Below are 20,076 nucleotides of genomic sequence, written 5' to 3' on the forward strand. Positions count from 1 at the left end.
GTACATATTCATCAAGCACAGCAGATTGACCATTGACCCCTGTGATTAATTCCAAACCAAACCAACAATATTCATTTTTAAATTAAACTATGATCTTTATACCTACTACTAAATCACCGGGAAAGGAAAGATAAAGTCTCCCTGGCCACAACTCTCTCTCGAGTCAGCTTGCTCACATAATTTTAGAATTAGTTATTAAAAAGTTGTCATGTACAGTCTACTCCGGAAATGAATTGTTCATCCCATCCACAGATTGATCACTGTTCGTTATCTTCACCTTTTCATGCAAGGTTCAATATACCAAATGTCGGACTATATAAACAGCTTTACTGGGGATTTAACCTCAATATAACAGTTACACATATTAAGCGATTTCAATATAACATATAGTTACGGATAAGTGACTTCACTATAAATGTAGTTGACTGTATAATCAGTTATGTCAGTCTGTTTCTGTTGGAGAGTATTCTTACATATATCTAATGGAAGTGGGGGACATCTACTGCAGCCCTATCTAGGGATAGTTCATGGAACTTAAATCAATACTAGATTAGATATAGATCCTGGAGTATGTTTTAACAGTTTGTACATCTGGCTGTAATGTAAATTATACATCTGTACGTGTTGTAAATTGTATGCAATGTAAATTATATTTCTGTAGAAAATGTAAATTATATTTATGTAGGCAATGCAAATTGTGTTTCTGTAGGCAATGCAAATTGTATTTCTTTCTGTATGTAATGCAAATTGTGTTTCTATAGACAATGTTATTTTTGTACACAATGTAAATTGTATTTCTGTAGACAATGTACATTGTATTTCTTTCTGTATGTAATGCAAATTATGTTTCTTTATGTGATGTAGAACAAGTGTCATTGTCTACACACATATATATAAGTAAAACTAGATAGTGATACCTGTACAATATTATATGAAATATTCCACAGCGTGCAATACACAAGAGTAATAGTTCTGAGGATGTTGACTGTATCTAGAACAATAGGAAACCGCTTGAAAATGTATGTAAATACAAATGTTCAATGGGACAGTTTATTGGCGAAAATACTTGACTGTTACATGATTTAACACGCAGTATTAAGTCTTCCCCGGAAGACATGTGTCGCCTGCTAGTTCATTCTATATGTAATATATCACGTATAATGTTGAAAAAGTAAATTATTGAAATGGTTTTTGTCACTAAACAGGAAGTTGATAAGCAACAGATTCGAAAATGTCTTACACAATACAGTTGGCCACACTGATGCTCTGTGCCAAATATCAGGGAGTTGCCCCATGTGGTTCTTGAGAAAACTGTGACAGAAATTTTTTTGCTGTAAAAAATTCTAAGTTCCGGCAAACAGGAAGTTGATAAGCAACAGATTCGAAAATGTCTTACACAATACAGTTGGCCACACTGATGCTCTGTGCCAAATATCAGGGAGTTGCCCCATGTGGTTTTTGAGTAAACTGTGACAGAAATTTTTTTGCTGTAAAAAATTCTAAGTCCCGGCAAACAGGAAGTTGATAAGCGACATATTCGAAAATATCTTACACAATACAGTTGGCCACACTGATGCCCTGTGCCAAATATCAGGGAGTTGTCCCATGTGGTTCTTGAGAAAACTGTGAGAGAAATTTTTTTGCTGTAAAAAATTCTAAGTCCCGACAAACAGGAAGTTGATAAACGACAGATTCGAAAATGTCTTACACAATACAGTTGGCCACACTGATGCTCTGTGCCAAATATCAGGGAGTTGCCCCATGTGGTTCTTGAGAAAACTGTGACAGAATTTTTTTGTGACGACGACGACGCCAGACGACGACGCAAGACGATGGATAGTGATCCCTATATGTCGCCACTGCGTAACACAGGCGACACAATAATAGCGCTGTACTTCATTTTTATTACACTCTGAAAAACATTTGATTTATTGAAAAGGGTCTTAAATTTAACTAAATCAATCTGTCTTTTAGTTTGGAAGGAAGGTGGATTCTACAGAAGTTTAGGATTTTGGGAATTAAATGGGATAAGAATCGTTGCACAATTTTGGAAATTACATTCACAAAAAATAATCTTTAATTACAGACTCCAAACACATGCCTTCGATAACTATTGGGAGCTTGGGTGAAATGGAACCTAACTCCATTTGAAAAAAAAAGAAGTTAAATAAGCACCACTAAGATATTTAATCTTTGTTCTGCCCTACATTTCCATAGTTCTATAAATATCATTTTAATACCCTAACCATGTTTTATATCCATATAGGGTTAAACATGGTCAAAAGAAAGGACATCATCGCTATAGTTGAAAAGGGCGAATATATCTTCAATTTCATCAAATGGAAAAAAAATTAAACGGAAAACGAGGAATCAGAATTAAAACGAAGTTTCCTACAAATTATTGTAATATCACATTCATCAGAGGAAAAAAAAACTTTTCACAAATGGGTGTTAGAAAGATATTGCACGAGCACGTGTACTTAGTTTAGTGATATTCAAATTTTAGTGGGTTTGGTGGTGATGGAAAAGGGCTGATATAAGAAATCCTGTTATATTCATTATCATTTACAGAAGAAGTGTTAAATCATACTCAAATCAAACAGTGCATATTAAGCTCCAACTGCACCAAATTTTAATTACGCTAAAAAAAAGTACACATATAGTAATCACTTCGTGAAATTCTTCAAAACTACAAATAAGAAACTTTGTCACCACAAAAAAAATGGAAATTTGTTATGCACATATTGAGTAGAAAAAGGCAATATGACACTGTGCGATATTCATGTTTTATAAATGATGGGAAATTTAATTAATGCAATGATATCATGCATGTTGTATAGTCACAAAATTATTTTCAAATACTTTAAAAGATTCCCAAAAATACCTTCACATATAAAAAAGTGAGTTTGCAGATTTTGAAAGGGTAAACAATATATCTTAACTAAAAAAATGTATGCTACCATTTAATCAAAGATTGAAATCGTACCGTGTCATCAATAAATCATTCGAAACATTATCAATTATGTAGAGACATTGCCAGGTTTGCATAATGTGCCATACATTTTGACCTAGGCATCGGGCTCATAGCCGTATCAGTGAGAGTTCTTTATTACATGTATGTCAATGCCTATGGTGACATACAATCTTGAGACAATTTGTTTAGCCATTTTACTGAAGATTTTTTTCTATCTGATTTCAGTATACAAATAAAAGAATGTCAACTCTCCCAATGTAAGACCACATCCTTTGTACCAAACTTATGATATATGTATACCTATATATAATACAAACTATTTTCACTGACAGAGACAGAAAACAGTGGAAAATGTTGGTCAAAATATTACAACAGGTCAGCCATGCTGGTCACACGGTATATGTCACTGCGTGTATCAAACGTCAGAATGACCAGAACTATGGTGGTTATTGGTCATTAACAGTTATTCAATGACATATATTGACTTCAGTTAATAGATACAGAGTTCATATTCACAAACCATTACAGCTATGCATATATTGACATAAGTATCAGGAACTGGTAGGGAGTCCCAAACCACATTTACATTCTATTTCAATCAAAATTTGTGTAAACATTGTTAAAGTGTCTTTGATACCTTTACTCGACATTTCCATGTAGTCGACATCTCCTTGACTACAAGATGGGACAATGCAAATCAGACGAATTATTGTTCATATTTAATTCCAGACAGCCGGCCTGATCAGTGTTACAACACAGACAGAAATATACATGTGTGTCAATCAAGCTATGCAACTGACACAAAAACAGAGCAAAAACCCTAATAAAAATCTCACAAAATTATATAACCATTCATAAAATATCAATAAAAACTTCACATCATAACAGTCAGATATAAAAGCGAGGATAAAAAAGCTTTAAAACCGATAGATATGATCAACATAAACTGAAGCAATCTAAAACACCCCATATCAGTTCTAAAAAAAATCACTAAACGGTTTAATTTTTATGATATGTCACTCACGTTAAACAAGATCCATTTATTCACATCATCCCGATCACAGAATCAAAATGCTTTCTCAATCACTTAAACATCACAGTAACATCACAGACAACAAACATCTTGGGGATAATGTGAAAGTAGTGAATGAAAAGTTTCAAACAACAATGGGGATACAAGGTGGAATATGAAATGCTCTAAACTTCCATATATATCTGTAAACACAGTCGTATAACACAAGCCCATGGGCAGTAAACTGTGACAAGGCAGATAATGGGTCATGTGACTGTCATGTGACACATATCTCTCTGTGAGATGTCTCAACATGACCAGAAGCCTGCTATCACATATCCTCCTTTGAGTTACAATGTCTGACCATTGTATGTCACATCCTGTACAATGGAATTGTGGGAGACACACTTGAGTGAAAGGACTGACGAAACAACACCTGTCTGTTGGGCAGGATTTGTGTCTTCATCGGTGACCTCCTGGTCTGGTGACCTTTGACCTGTTACCTGTCTGATGACCTTTTTTCCAGGCCATGGTCTTTCCTGTGACTTTGTATCACCCGCCACAATCGGCACAAAACACCACCCCTGTAAAAGGCCAAAGGTCAAGTTACTTCAGAAACATCAAAGGACGAAGATCGAAATTAAAATTGTAGTCCATCAGAACAGCAAAAACTGCCACTTCAAATTATTTACGTATAAACTTCAATCTACATTACATCATCATAACATAAACAGTAAGATAATAACAGAAAAAAGACTATGTAATTCCTCATAACGTAAAACAGAAATACAGACTCTGTAAATCCTCATAACATAAAACAGTAAAACAGATTCTGTAAGGCATCATTAACATCAAATAATACAGACTCTGTAAATCGTTATAACATAAAACAGAAATACAGACTCTGTAAATCCTCATAATGTAAAACAGAAATACAGACTCTTTAAATCCTCATAATGTAAAACAGAAATGCAGACCTGAGTCCTAGTCTTTGTAAGTCTTCATAGCGCACTATCTCCAGGAGATCATTCAACACAAACTGCTCCCGTGTTATCTGCAAGCAAAGGAGAGCACTACATCTTCAGTTTTCCTATCCCTTCAACCGACATCACAGCATCTCAAGTTTTCTTATCCCTAGATCCCCGGTTACAACATCTCAGTTTTCCTACTCCTAAATCCCAGATCACAGCATCTCAGTTTTCCTACCCCTAAATCCCAGATCACAACATCTCAAGCTTTCCTACCCCTAGATCCCAGGTTACATCTCAGTTTTCCTACCCCTAAATCTCAGATCACAGCATCTCAGTTTTCCTACCCCTAAATCCCAGATCACAACATCTCAGTTTTCCTATTCATAAATCCCAGATCACAGCATCTCAGTTTTCCTACTCCTAAATCCCAGATCACAGCATCTCAGTTTTCCTACCCCTAAATCCCAGATCACAACATCTCAAGCTTTCCTACCCCTAGATCCCAGGTTACATCTCAGTTTTCCTACCCCTAAATCTCAGATCACAACATTTCAGTTTTCCTACCCCTAAATCCCAGGTTACAACATCTCAGTTTTTCTATTCATAAATCCAAGGTTATAATTTCTCCATTTTCTTACCTACACTGTAAGTCACCACAAGTCTCAGTTCCCCTAAACCCCAGATGTCATACATGTATGCATAAAAATCCTAAGAATTTTCTTTAATATATGCTTAAATTCCTTCAGCACATTCTTATAGATTCATAAAAGGAAATCACTGAGTTTTCCTACCCCTAAACCTCAGGTTACTAAATCTCATTTCTTATCGCACAGCATTTTAAAATGTGGAGTTAGACGAGACAGAGAAATTTCAGAATAATCAGCTGATCTTCCCCTTGGTCACTCAATGGTCAATATGAAGGTACAGTGGGTCTTAGTCTCATCACAATCACTCACATCAAACTCTATCATAATTACCAAGACCTGCCTGTTTTAATTGTGTGTATTTATATGACCCTTAAAACAGGTTCACGGATGAAGGAATTAATACAACACAATACATCATAATTATCGTATCAATCAGATGACGTTATCAATCTGACAATTACCGTATCAATGACATGACGTTATTAATCTGACAATTACCGTATCAATGACATGACGTTATTAAAGTGACAATCACCGTATCAATGTCATGACGCTATTAATGTGACAATTGCCGTATCAATGACATGACATTTACTGTGTTATTAATGTGACAATTACCGTATCAATGACATTACGTTATTAATGTGACAATTACCGTATCAATGACAAGATGCTTTTAATTTGACTATTACAGTATCAATCACATGACGCTATTAATGTGACAATTGCCGTATCAATGACATGACATTTACTGTGTTATTAATGTGACAATTACCGTATCAATGACATTACGTTATTAATGTGACAATTACCGTATCAATGACAAGATGCTATTAATGTGACTATTACCGTATCAATCACATGACGCTATTAATGTGACAATTGCCGTATCAATGACATGACATTTACTGTGTTATTAATGTGACAATTACCGTATCAATGACATTACGTTATCAATGTGACAATTACCATATCAATGACAAGATGCTATCAATGCGACTATTACCGTATCAATGACATGACGTTATTAACGTGACAATAACCGTATCAATGACATGACGTTATTAATGTGACAATTACCGTATCAATGACAAGATGCTATTAATGTGACTATTACCGTATCAATGATGTCCTCGTCAAACTTCCTGTCACGTAGCCATATGACCAAGGCCTCATCAGATGGCTCATGAATGGACGGAACTGAAATTGGTTTAAAAGCATGAAGCAGATGTTGATAAAAAAGAACTATGGACAGATTAAATCTCACCTCTGCCTCTGATACTGTTGGCAGTGACAGACGATACAATGTTTACCGACACATTAAATCTCACCTCTGCTTCTGATACTGTTGGCAGTGACAGATGATACAGTTTATTGACAGATTAAATCTCACCTCTACCTCTGATACAGTTGGCAATGACAGACGATTCAATGTTTACTGACAGATTAAATCTCACCTCTGATACTGTTGGCAGTGACAGACGATACACTGTTTATTGACAGACTAAATCTCACCTCTGTCTCTGATACTGTTGGCAGTGACAGACGATACACTGTTTATTGACAGACTAAATCTCACCTCTGCCTCTGATACTGTTGACAATAACAGAGATACACTTTATTGACATATTAAATCTCACCTCTGCCTCTGACACTGTTGGCAGTGACAGACGATACACTGTTTATTGAGGTCAGCGCTCTACAATGAAATCAGCATTAAATTATCCTTCTAGAAAAGTAATGTACAGTGATGTGACCACTCTAAATATAAGCGATGTGTTTATGAGTCAGGGTTGGAGACTTCAGTACTCGGTATAAATGTGTGAAATATAAATACTCTGTATGTAATGTCCAAGACATTGTTCGAGATTCAGGGTTAGGGTGATATACACGTAAATCATTAAATGCACAAAGTACAGGCATTTCACTGAAACATTTAAGTTTATTAATTATATATCATTTACTATGTAACAACAAGAATATCAATAAAACTGATGGATGCTTTCGGAACTTCATCTAACCAATGAACTACTTCATATGACAGACAACTCGCACAATGATCAATACCTGTTAATTTGACATATTCAATTGGTTGATTGATTGAATATTGTTTAACATCCCTCTCGAGAATATTTCACTCATGGAGACATCACCAATGCTGGTGAAGGGGTGCAAAATTTAGGCCTATCCTCGGCGCTTATGGCCTTTGAGCAGGGAGGGATCTTTATCGTGGCACACGTACGGGACCTCGGTTTTTGCGGTCTCGTCCAAAGGACCGCCCCATTTAGTCGACTCTTACGACAAGCAAGGGGTACTGAGGATCTATTCTAACCCGGATCTCCACGGAATTCAATTGGTTGAAATGAAGTGTTTTATATACAAGGTATATGTTGAGGGGTGTAGAATTTTACAAAATAACTTTGTGTGACATTTGTCTGAAAGCAACCTGCCTGTTTCAAGTTTTACTTATTTGTGTGATATATGACCAACACCTGTTCCCCAACTGTTGAAATAAGGAAATTTTTCCTTATAAAAAGTACAGGTTCTGAATGACCTTGACCTTTCCAAAATGACTTTGGTCCACAAGTCCCTGTCCCCAAGGAATATGTGTGATTAATTTCTAATGAAATGTTTAGGAGATATGAGACAGCTCAGATGAACGGGGGGACAAACGCAACTGTGACTATAAAATTATGTTCCTCCGAACATTTCTCCTCCAAAAAAAATTCGGGGAGAATAAAAACAACTGTTATCAGTATATTGTCTCCCCTGAATCACAATCTTGATTACTTCAATATCCCCCTCTTTATGAAATGTGACTTTTAAGTTTGCATTACAAGTCCCTCTTTCTGTTGCAAAAGAAATCATTACTGGCTGCACAAACACGTACATGTAGCATAAACTCCCATCCATCTAGGATTTAGTCAAGCATGGGAAACACACAATGAATTCTATTAAGTCCTAACTTAAGTCTAACTTACTGCATATTTTCTAAGTGAGTTTTCTTTTCCTCGATGGTCTTGCGCAGAACATCACCATAAATTCTGTTAACATCCACCAGTTGTTGTAGCAACCTAAGAAATGCAAGATCTGGGTGAACAGTAGTCTCCTGTTTTCTATTGATTAGTACTAAAAGACAACATTCATAACAAATACAATTCAAACAATCTTTCTTATTTATTTTTTGGGGGGTGGGGGTGTTAACTTCTACGAGAGTAAATATTTTAAATAAAACTCTATACTATCCACATTATGTAATTGTATCCTTCAACACAGAGAGAAATGTTTCCACATTCATCGACATTTTCACCTTGTAACTATGGTAACTTACTGCATGTTTTCGTCCTGTATACTCTCTAGTTGGTGCTGTAATTCATTGACAGCAGAACTCCAGTACAGTGCTGCTGATTTACCCGAGTTTGTGGACGGAACTCCAGACGTTTCTACTTCCTCTTCCTTTCCTCCAGCAATATTAGCTCCAAGATCTACCAGAGTTATGAAATGAAACATACCATATTAGCTCAAAGATCTACCACAGTGATGACATGAAACATACAATATTCACTCTATCATCTACCAGAGTGATAAAAGGAAACATACAATATTCACTGTATCATCTACCAGAGTGATAAAATGAAACATACAATATTCACTCTATCATCTACCAGAGTGATGACATGAAACATACAATATTCACTCTATCATCTACCAGAGTGATAAAATGAAACGTATGTCAGTTAGCCTACATGTTTCTCTTGAACTCCTTTGTTACGAAAACAATGAAATGTATAATTTTCCAACAGGTATATTCACTATCAATTCTATAGTTAATAATGATACATAAATAATGTATGTAGTTGAGGGTAATATTGACTATTTTCACCCCAAGAAAACCATTGTCAATCGAGGCATACCCTAATCTTATTTAAACTCAGGTCCTGGATCGGGGTATAGTGTTTTATGATTTTATGTTCAGGTATACATGTTTCTCCAGTGTTTTAAGATTTTATGTTTCAGGCATACATGTTTTGTGTTTTATGTTTTTCTAGCATTTTATGACTTTATCATCATTTAATTTTACATGCTACACGATTTTTCATTGGTTGAAAAATTATTGGAATATTGTATCCAACGAAAAAAAGAAATAAATGGCAGGAACTACTTTCTATTGGAATGTTGGGGATTCCTCTGGATGCTTCATATTTATATGAAGATTTGGGAATCCTGAAAAGAAGACCTTAACAGTTATATTGATCTATATCAATTTATTAAACAAAAACAAACAAATATCAAATATAAATAATAATTAACTATTCAAAATGAAATAAACATGGCTATTTGAGGACACCCCCCCCCCCCAAACAATATACGTCTGCTTCTGCAATTCCAGGCTGAGAGTTAAATGTATTCAACAGGGGATGACAATAGTCCAGGTTGCACCTTGCGACAATTTCCTTCATGTCACAAACCCAGATACCAGATACTCCGCACACTGCCTCAGAGATACTGTAATATCGTAGCCCGGGCTTAACGACTATGGTTTCGAACTCTGGCATAATATGTTTATGACAACAACAAAACATATGTATATGAGTGGACACCGAAACGAGGCTTCCATACGACAATACAACAGCTGTCACAGCCTTAGGAATTCACTGATAAAACTCCAAAAACCCTCTGTAACACTCACTTGTCCACCTGGAAGTCGTGACAACCCTCAAGAGAACCCTACCTAGCATCCCACGTCATGATTACATGTATGCACGTGTCCCACGCTTTCCGTTAGTACCGACATCGAACTTTGCACTGAATTTCAGTTCCACTCAACAAAATTCCTGCAATTTTCTCTCAACAGGTCTTATCTCTAACTTATCCTTTTAAGACTGGAATTCTTCAGTCCACAAGAAACCCGTTTGCTCAACAGTAAACAACAGTTAGGCCTACCGGATTTAGTTTTTTTTTTAAAGTTGTGTATTCACAAATTACTACAGTGTACAACCATCTCGAAATGACATAGAATGTAGTCCAAGAATAATTCGTTAATTCAACTCCAAACAAATAATGTTTTATCACATAAACTCAATGTTTTAAAATATTAAATGATAAGGAATGAATTTATTATTTTTTCGTTGGATGGAGGTATACCACGAGAAAAAAAAAGACGGAAAACTTTTGCATCATAATAAATTCATTCCTTAATTCCAGTATTAATTATGTGCTTTTCTTGTGTTTCATGAGTTTATAATCTGGTGTATGTTTGTCCGGTGTTTCATGAGTTTATAATCTGGTATATGTTTGTATGGTGTTTCATGAGTTTATAATCTGGTATATATTTGTCCAGTGTTTCATGAGTTTATAATCTGGTATATTTTTGTACAGTGTTTCTAGAATTTATAATCTGGTGTATGTTTGTATGGTGTTTCATGAGTTTATAATCTGGTATATGTTTGTTCAGTGTTTCATGAGTTTATAATCTGGTATATGTGTTTGTCCAGTGTTTCATGAGTTTATAATCTGGTATATGTGTTTGTCCAGTGATTCATGAGTTTATAATCTGGTATGTGTTTGTCCAGTGATTCATGAGTTTATAATCTGGTATATGTGTTTGTTTGGTGTTTCATGAGTTTATAATCTGGTATATGTTTGTCCAGTGTTTCATGAGTTTATAATCTGGTATGTGTTTGTCCAGTGTTTCATGAGTTTATAATCTGGTATATGTGTTTGTCCGGTGTTTCATGAGTTTATAATCTGGTATATGTTTGTATAGTGTTCGATATGCGACTACTACAGTCATACAACATTCCAATAAACATTAACAGATATCCACAATGTGTGTCATTTTTTTACATTATAACATTGCATGACTTATGACATCATATGCTTTTAGACTTAGATGACACTTAGGACGTCAGATGACCTGTGACATAGTACAAATACTTATTGCCTGCCCTTTTCAAAGCTTAAAGGGGAAGGCAACCCATAATAAATGATAGGACTAATTATATGATAAGATTTGTTATACTATTTTATTTATATACGGCATAGATAAGTTTCAGTGCTAATTTGAAAACGTTGAAAATTGAAATTCCTGCTATCTATAGAGGCTGCCATGATGTGGAACTCTTTCGTATTCAAAACCACAAAAATCAATAATTTTGACGTCACACCATCTGTTCTGGTTTTGATGAGATTCTAAGATCATTAAAGATGTGCATGTGGTAGGTTTTACAAATGAATAGGTTGATGCCTTCTTGTTAAGCAGCGAATTACACTAATGCGAAGGGGAGGTGTGAAAAAAGTTTTCTCGAAATTCTTGACTCAACCAAGTCATCTGTAAAGAAAAGACTATGTAAAATTGTGGATCCATCATTTGTGTATAACGACGAGTTGAGGTTCGAGAAACTTGTATGAAGAATGTGTACTGTCTGTCTGGTCTGCGACTCAATAAAACGTCTTCGTTTTCTTAATTTCTTCTTGCGAAAGAACGGGCTGAAATCAATACGCCTCTGTTCGTGATTTGTCATATTTATAGTGCTGCTGTGAAATAAACCGGAACTGACGGTGTAATGTCATGAATCAAACTTCAATGGTCGCTCTCTTAGCGGCGGGTAATTTAAAATATATGATAGGTTTATATTGATTTAACTGTTTAGCAAAGATGTTTGTTGTTAAACACTGTCATCTACAATATCAGTAAGTAATACTTTATTCATAAAAAGTGCACCGCCACGGCACATGATACGCCCGTCACATATTGTTAACAGTATAGATTGTACCCATTAAAACATTTTTATATCACCTTAATTAAATGTCACAGTGAACTTAAAGTAGGATGCGACACACCTTCTACCTAAGATGCATTAGTTGACCAATTTTGGTGATTCTAGGTCTAATAGTTTTCAAGTTATGAGCTGGACACATTTTTGCCATATATGGCCATATCTTCTTAATGAAAAGCACAGTGACCTGGTTTTAATGTGCGACACACCTTCTACCCAAGATGTATCTACAGACAAAGTTTGATGATTCTAGGCCTTGTAGTATTTAAGTTACGGGTCGGACACGAGAAAGCTAACAGACGGACGGACAGATGGATATCTTCTTAATGAAAAGTCACAGTGACCTAGTTTTAATGTGTGACACACCTTCTACCCAAGATGTATCTACAGACAAAGTTTGATGATTCTAGGCCTTGTAGTATTTAAGTTACGGGTCGGACACGAAAAAGCTAACAGACGGACGGACAGACGGACGGAGAGGAACGCCATACCATAATACGTCCCGTCTTAAGACGGGCGTATAAAAAGAACAGTGTGGTTAGGGTTGCCTTTCCCTTTAATCTTTCTGACATGTTACATATAATGACTTCTGACTTTAAAGATGTGTGACTGACCAGGAGATAAGATCATGATGGCTTCTGTCACCGCCACCCGAAGTAAATTGTCCAGGGCAAACATCCAGTGAGGCTGAATGCTGTGACTTTTCAAATGCTTACTGACCTGAAATTCAAAGAATTAAAATCAACTCACACAATCTCAATCTAAATGATCAAAATACAATCCACAAATATTAACAATGATACAATAAAAATATACGATAAAATATCCATAATGACACACATTAAAATTACAATTCATTGAATGAAAAAGGTGAGGATAAACCTGGATTCAGTAAAATGACAAACTTTCATAAAAGACAAGTAATTTACAAGTTCTTCTCACAACACTAGAAGGATTGATTATGTAATATTTCCTACAAAAAAAATGAGAAGATTGATAATGTCTCTGATAACAAAATTGTAATCTAGAGGTTCTTCCTACAACAATGTGACAATTCACATGTGACAATTCACACAATGTGACTATTCACATAATGTGACAATTAACAGAATGTGATGACAATTCACACAACGTGACAATTCACACAATGTGACAAATCACACAATGTGATGACAATTCACACAGCATGATGACAATTCACACAACGTGACGATTTACACAATGTGATGACAATTCACACAATGTGACAATTCACACAATGTGATGATAATTCACACACTGTGATGACAATTCACACAATGTAACAATTCACACAATGTGACAATTCACACAATGTGATGACAATTCACACAATGTGACAATTCACACAACGTGACAATTCACACAATGTGATGACAATTCACACAACGTGATGACAATTCACACAATGTGATGGCAATTCACACATGACAATTCACACGTGACAATTCACACAATGTGATGACATTTCACACAACATGATGACAATGAGCACACTTACAGCTTCGTGGAATACATAAAGAGCTAGTTGTATTTCCATCATCGCTGCTGCATCAACATCCATTGCTTGACGGAGTTGTTCTGAAAATATACAGTCACAACCCCCTTAATGACACATCATAAAAAAATCAGATATACATTCACAACCCCCTTAATGACACATCATATAAAACATCAAATATACAGTCAGAACCCCCTTAATGACACCTCACAGAAAATCAAATATACAGTCACAACCCCTTTAATGATACCTCACAAAAAACAATCAAATATACAGTCACAACCCCCTTAATGACACATCATATAAAACATCAAATATACAGTCACAACCCCCTTAATGACACATCATATAAAACATCAAATATACAGTCAGAACCCCCTTAATGACACCTCACAGAAAATCAAATATACAGTCACAACCCCTTTAATGACACCTCACAGAAAACAATCAAATATACAGTCACAACCCCCTTACTGACACATCATATAAAACATCAAATATACAGTCACTACCCCCTTAATGTCACATCATATAAAACATCAAATTTAAAGTCACAACCCCCTTAATGACACATCGTATAAAACATCAAATATACAGTCACAACCCCCTTAACGACACATCACAGAAAACAATCGAGTAAATAAGGATGACAGAATTAATTTGTCCATGTTAGGATATAGGTACACAGAAAACTCATTTATTAGAAGTTTGCAAAAGATATAAAACCTCTAAGTGTAGTAAACTTGGTGGAATGATCTGCTGTGACCTTGACCTTTGACCATATGACCCCCAAAAAACTATAGGTACTTTTCTTTAATGGTCAACTACCTTTCAAATTGTACACAATAAAAAAGCTTTTTGTTGAAAAATGTTCAAGGTATCGAGTCACAACGGCAGAGATGAAGAACAAACAAATGTGCAGATGCCCATAACAAATATGTATCTCAAAATTGTTATTCTAATGATATCACATCACAATGAAAGTGATCAAGAACAAACAGGCAAAACGTTCATAATTAATTTGTATCTCAAAATTCTTGATATTCTAATGAACAACTACATGTTTGTAGAATATGAAAACTATATGAGGACACTAAATTTTAAGGTATTGTGTCACAATAAAAATATATGAAACTTAGATTGAAGCTCTGTTGTACCTTGACCCTTGACCTCTGAACTCCTTATTCAGTTACATGACAAGATGTCTATAGGATATACTTTGATCATAAAATTTAACATGATATAAGAACATATGGCCATCAATAACCATCACTTGAACATTACTTATATAAGTTATTACAACTAAAACAGCTTTAAAATAATTCCACCCTCCTGTGATGTCATCAAGGCAAAATCAATGATTTATTTAGAGTTATGCATGATAGGAACATAAATTTTGTCGAAGTCTTATCTGATAAGTATTGTAAAAAATATTGTTAAAAATAAACTATTTCAAAAGTCTAAGTTATAGATGAATAATCAATGATATGTTTTAAAATATTGAATCCAAGGGCAATAACTCTGTTTTTATTAATTGCTCTATGGAGTCTATTGTGCGATAGATTTCCTTTATTTTTTACAGACATTTTGAATATTTTTGTAAAGATACAGTTTCATGAAATTGTTATGAATGCTATCATATTGTCATAACCAATTTGTATGAAATTTTTATAACACTGTTTAAGGAAAACTGCGATTTTCTGATGATGATATATGATTCTGTTTATGTGCATTTCGCATCTTAAAAAGTTTGATGACCTATGTATTTTATTTGATAATTGGTTAGTTTTAACTCTAATGAATGGAATTAAATCCACTTTTTAAACTTGTATCAGATAAAACTGTGAGTATGGATTTACCTTAAACATTCCAAAGAATTCATAAAGCAACCCAAACATTTTTTTTTTTAAATAAACCAAAAAACCAACACCAAACACTAAAATACATGCAGATTAATGAGGATAATTATAGGGAATTGTTTTTATAGACAAATGGGGTGATGTGTCTTTCTCATTTACAAGACTATGTATATATACCTAGTGTTTCCTTGATGCAGTGCTTACAGTTCGGGTCTGAAATATAGTTCTTTAAACAGACGAGCAACCATCTCAAGTGTTCCTGAAAGAAAAAAAAAATCTCATATTAGCAAACCGAGAAATATCATATGGACATGCTGTTTATCTCACAAATACAGAGGGATCTGGTTAATACAATGCTGTTTATCTCACAAATACAGTGGAATCCAGTTAATATAACGCTGTTTATCTCACAAATACAGTACAACCCAATTAATATAATGTTGTTATCTCACAAATACAGTGCAATCCAATTAATATAATGCTGTTTATCTCACAGATACAGTGCAATATAATTAATATAATGCTGTTTATCTCACAAATACAGTGGAACCCAGTTAATACAATGTTGTTTATCTCACAAATACAATGGAATCCAGTTAATATAATGCTGTTTATCTCACAAATACAGTGGAATCCACTTAATATAATGCTGTTTATTTCACATATACAGTGAAATTCAGTGAATATGATCATGTTTATCTCACAAATACATAGGAATCCAGTTAATAAAATACTATTTACTGTAAAATCATTTAAATTCATGGGGCCAATTTTCGTGGATTGCTGAATTTTTACGGGTTCGTGGGGATTTATATATTTGTAAAAAAGATAACTCTGGGATGTATAGTTGTCTTTATTCGTTGGGGATGTAAATTCGTGGGTGAGGGGTACCCACGAATTTCACGAAAATTGAGCCACCACGAATTCTAATGATTCCACAGCATCTCACAAATACATAGGAATCCGGGAAATACAATGTCTTAATTTGAGCTATCTGAAGTGTATGCCAAGTAAAATGCATTGTAACAATTCAACATGTTGAGGTTCAAGGTCAAAGTCACCTACTCTCAAAAACAATACTTTTAGCTGTATCTAAACTTTTAATAAACAGTCCTACACATTAGCCCTCAGATCAAGGAATCTGAATGCAAAGGAAGCATCGGACTCGAATTATCAAATTACTATCATTTATCAACATTTTCTTCAGACAGAAACAGGAGATATTATCTTCTTAAATTCAATTTAAGAAACTATATATTAAAGAGTCATCCTTTTACAACAAAACAAAAACAAAAACAAAAAAACCTACTCACCACCGAGAGTTTGGGATTGGAGATTGTAGCATCCTTATGGAGGAAATTCAGCCATGTATCACAGATCTAAAAAGGTGAAGGTCATGTTACAGATCTATTAAATGAAATGAAATATGTAAAAGGTGAAGGTCATGTTACAGATCTGTTAAATGAAATGTGTAAAGGGTGAATGTCATGTTACAGATCTATTAAATGCAATGTGTAAAAGGTGAATGTCATGTTACAGATCTGTCACATGAAAGATCTAAAAGGATGAGATTCAAATCATACCAAACAGTGCATAAAGACTCAATTTGTAGCACACAGAGAATTAATATTCTATTTGTAGTACACAGTAAATGAATATTCTATTTGTACCACTAAGTGAATGAATATTTTATTTGTAGCACAGTGAATGAATATTCTGTTTGTAGCACACAGTGAATGCATATTATGTTTGTAGCACATGGTGAATGAATATTCTATTTGTAGCACAGTGAATGAATATTCTATTGGTAGCACAGAATGAATGAATATTCTATCTGTAGCACACAGAAAATGAATATTCTATTTGTAGCACACATTAAATGAATATTCTATTTGTACCACGAAGTGAATGAATATTTTATTTGTAGCACAGAGTGAATGTTTATTCTATTTGTAGCACAGTGAATGAATGTTCTATTTGTAGCACACAATGAATGAATATTCTATTTGTACCACGAAGTGAATGCATATTTTATTTGTAGCACAGTGAATGAATATTCTGTTTGTAGCACATGGTGAATGAATATTCTATTTGTAGCACAGTGAATGAATATTCTGTTTGTAGCGCACAATGAATGAATATTCTATTGGTAGCACTCAGTGAATGAATAGTCTATTTGCAGCACACAGTGAATGAATATTCTATTTGTAGCACACAGTAAATGAATATTATTTTACAACAGGATTGACATTTCCTGTACAAATGTAACAGAGATTGTATTGCCTTAGTTGAGAATTAGACCTGAGACACTGAACACAACAATTCAGCACTCAACCAATCAAGATAAAGGGTTAACCCAGACCCAGCTAGTAGCCAACGCTAGTACGAAAGTCAGGTATCTAAAGGGTTAACCCAACTAGTAGACAACGCTAGTACGAAAAACAGGGTATCTAAAGGGTTAACCCAGCTAGTAGACAACGGTAGTACGAAAGTCAGGTATCTATAGGGTGAACCCAGCTAGTAGCCAACGCTAGTACGAAAGTCAGGTATCTAAAGGGTTAACCCCGACCCAGCTAATAGCCAATGTTAGTTTGAAAGTCAAGTATCTAAAGGGTTAACCCAGACCCAGCTAGTAGCCAACACTAGTACGATAGTCAGGTATCTAAAGGGTTAATCCAGCTAGTAGCCAACGCTAGTACGATAGTCAGGTATCTAAAGGGTTAACCCAGCTAGTAGCCAACGCTAGTACGATTGTCAGGTATCTAAAGGGTTAACCCAGACCTAGCTAGTAGCCAATGTTAGTATGAAAGTCAAGTATCTAAAGGGTTAACCCAGACCCAGCTGGTAGCCAACACTAGTACGATAGTCAGGATATCTAAAGAGTTAACCCAGATCCAGCTAGTAGTCAATGCTAGTATGAAGGTCAAGTATCTAAAAGGTTACATGCAACCCAGACCCAGCTAGTAGTCAACGCTAGTATGAAGGTCAGGTATCTAAAGAATACATGTAACCCAGCTAGTAGCCGATGCTAGTACAAGGTCAGGTATCTAAAGGATTAACCCAGCTAGCAACCAATGCTAGTGCAAAGATCAGGTAACTAAAGATTTAACCCAGACCCAGGTACTAGTCAACGCTAGTACGAAGATCAGGTATACAAGACTACCACATGTTACAATATTACAATTCCCTGTCGTCATGCTACACACATCACTTCAGAGTTACCGGTCGTATGTTTTATGAAGACATACCTGTTCCATGTCGTCTGTTCTATGAAGACATACCTGCTCCATGTCGTGTGTTCTATCAAGACATACCTGTTCCATGTCGTGTGTTCTATGAAGACATACCTGTTCCATGTCGTGTGTTCTATCAAAACATACCTGTTCCATGTCGTGTGTTCTATCAAGACATACCTGTTCCATGTCGTGTGTTCTATCAAGACACACCTGTTCCATGTCGTGTGTTCTATCAAGACATACCTGTTCCATGTCGTGTGTTCTATCAAGATATACCTGTTCCATGTCGTGTGTTCTATCAAGACATACCTCTTCTATGTCGTGTGTTCTATCAAGACATACCTGTTCCATGTCGTGTGTTCTATCAAGACATACCTGTTCCATGTCGTGTGTTCTATCAAGACATACCTGTTCCATGTCGTGTGTTCTATCAAGACATACCTGTTCTATGTTGTGTGTTCTATCAAGACATACCTGTTCCATGTCGTGTGTTCTATCAAGACATACCTGTTCTATGTCGTGTGTTATCAAGACATACCTGTTCCATGTCGTGTGTTCTATCAAGACATACCTGTTCAATGTCGTGTGTTCTATCAAGACATACCTGTTCCATGTCGCGTGTTCTATCAAGACATACCTGTTCCATGTCGTCTGTTCTATCAAGACATACCTGTTCCATGTCGCGTGTTCTATCAAAACATACCTGTTCCATGTTGTGTGTTCTATCAAGACATACCTGTTCCATGTCGTCTGTTCTATCAAGACACACCTGTTCCATGTCGTGTGTTCTATCAAAACATACATGTTCCATGTCGTGTGTTCTATCAAGACATACCTGTTCCATGTCGTGTGTTCTATCAAGACATACCTGTTCCATGTCGTGTGTTCTATCAAGACATACCTGTTCCATGTCGTGTGTTCTATCAAGACATACCTGTTCCATGTCGTGTGTTCTATCAAGACATACCTGTTCCATGTCGTGTGTTCTATCAAAACATACCTGTTCAATGTCCTCAGGAGATAAAATCCGCCATGTCCTGAAGAATCATGGGAGTTGTGATCCATCTCCCCGATGTCTG

General features: G+C 35.3%; 2 protein-coding genes and 1 long non-coding RNA gene across 3 annotated transcripts in view; 1 reads left to right on the plus strand and 2 right to left on the minus strand.

Annotated features, from left to right (window-relative positions):
* Window positions 1–20,076, plus strand: part of LOC125673012 (uncharacterized) — a 1,263,960-nt gene that overhangs the window by 1,180,510 nt on the left and 63,374 nt on the right. The gene's annotated exons all lie outside the window — the stretch shown is intronic.
* LOC130052949 (uncharacterized) lies at window positions 3,985–6,783 on the minus strand. The gene is made up of 3 exons (XR_008801328.1): window positions 6,722–6,783; window positions 4,964–5,040; window positions 3,985–4,570 (listed from the first exon to the last, which is right to left on the minus strand). It is a non-coding gene; the product is annotated as an uncharacterized LOC130052949 (long non-coding RNA).
* Window positions 6,861–9,189, minus strand: LOC130053660 (uncharacterized). Its single transcript, XM_056161040.1, has 5 exons — window positions 8,936–9,189; window positions 8,586–8,678; window positions 7,245–7,303; window positions 7,120–7,197; window positions 6,861–6,949 (listed from the first exon to the last, which is right to left on the minus strand). The coding sequence occupies exons 1-5, from the start codon at window positions 9,112–9,114 to the stop codon at window positions 6,861–6,863; spliced, it is 498 nt and encodes a 165-aa protein (XP_056017015.1). The 5' UTR covers window positions 9,115–9,189.

Source organism: Ostrea edulis, chromosome 3 (genome assembly GCF_947568905.1).
Source record: "Ostrea edulis chromosome 3, xbOstEdul1.1, whole genome shotgun sequence".
Classification (NCBI taxonomy): Eukaryota; Metazoa; Mollusca; class Bivalvia; order Ostreida; family Ostreidae; genus Ostrea; species Ostrea edulis.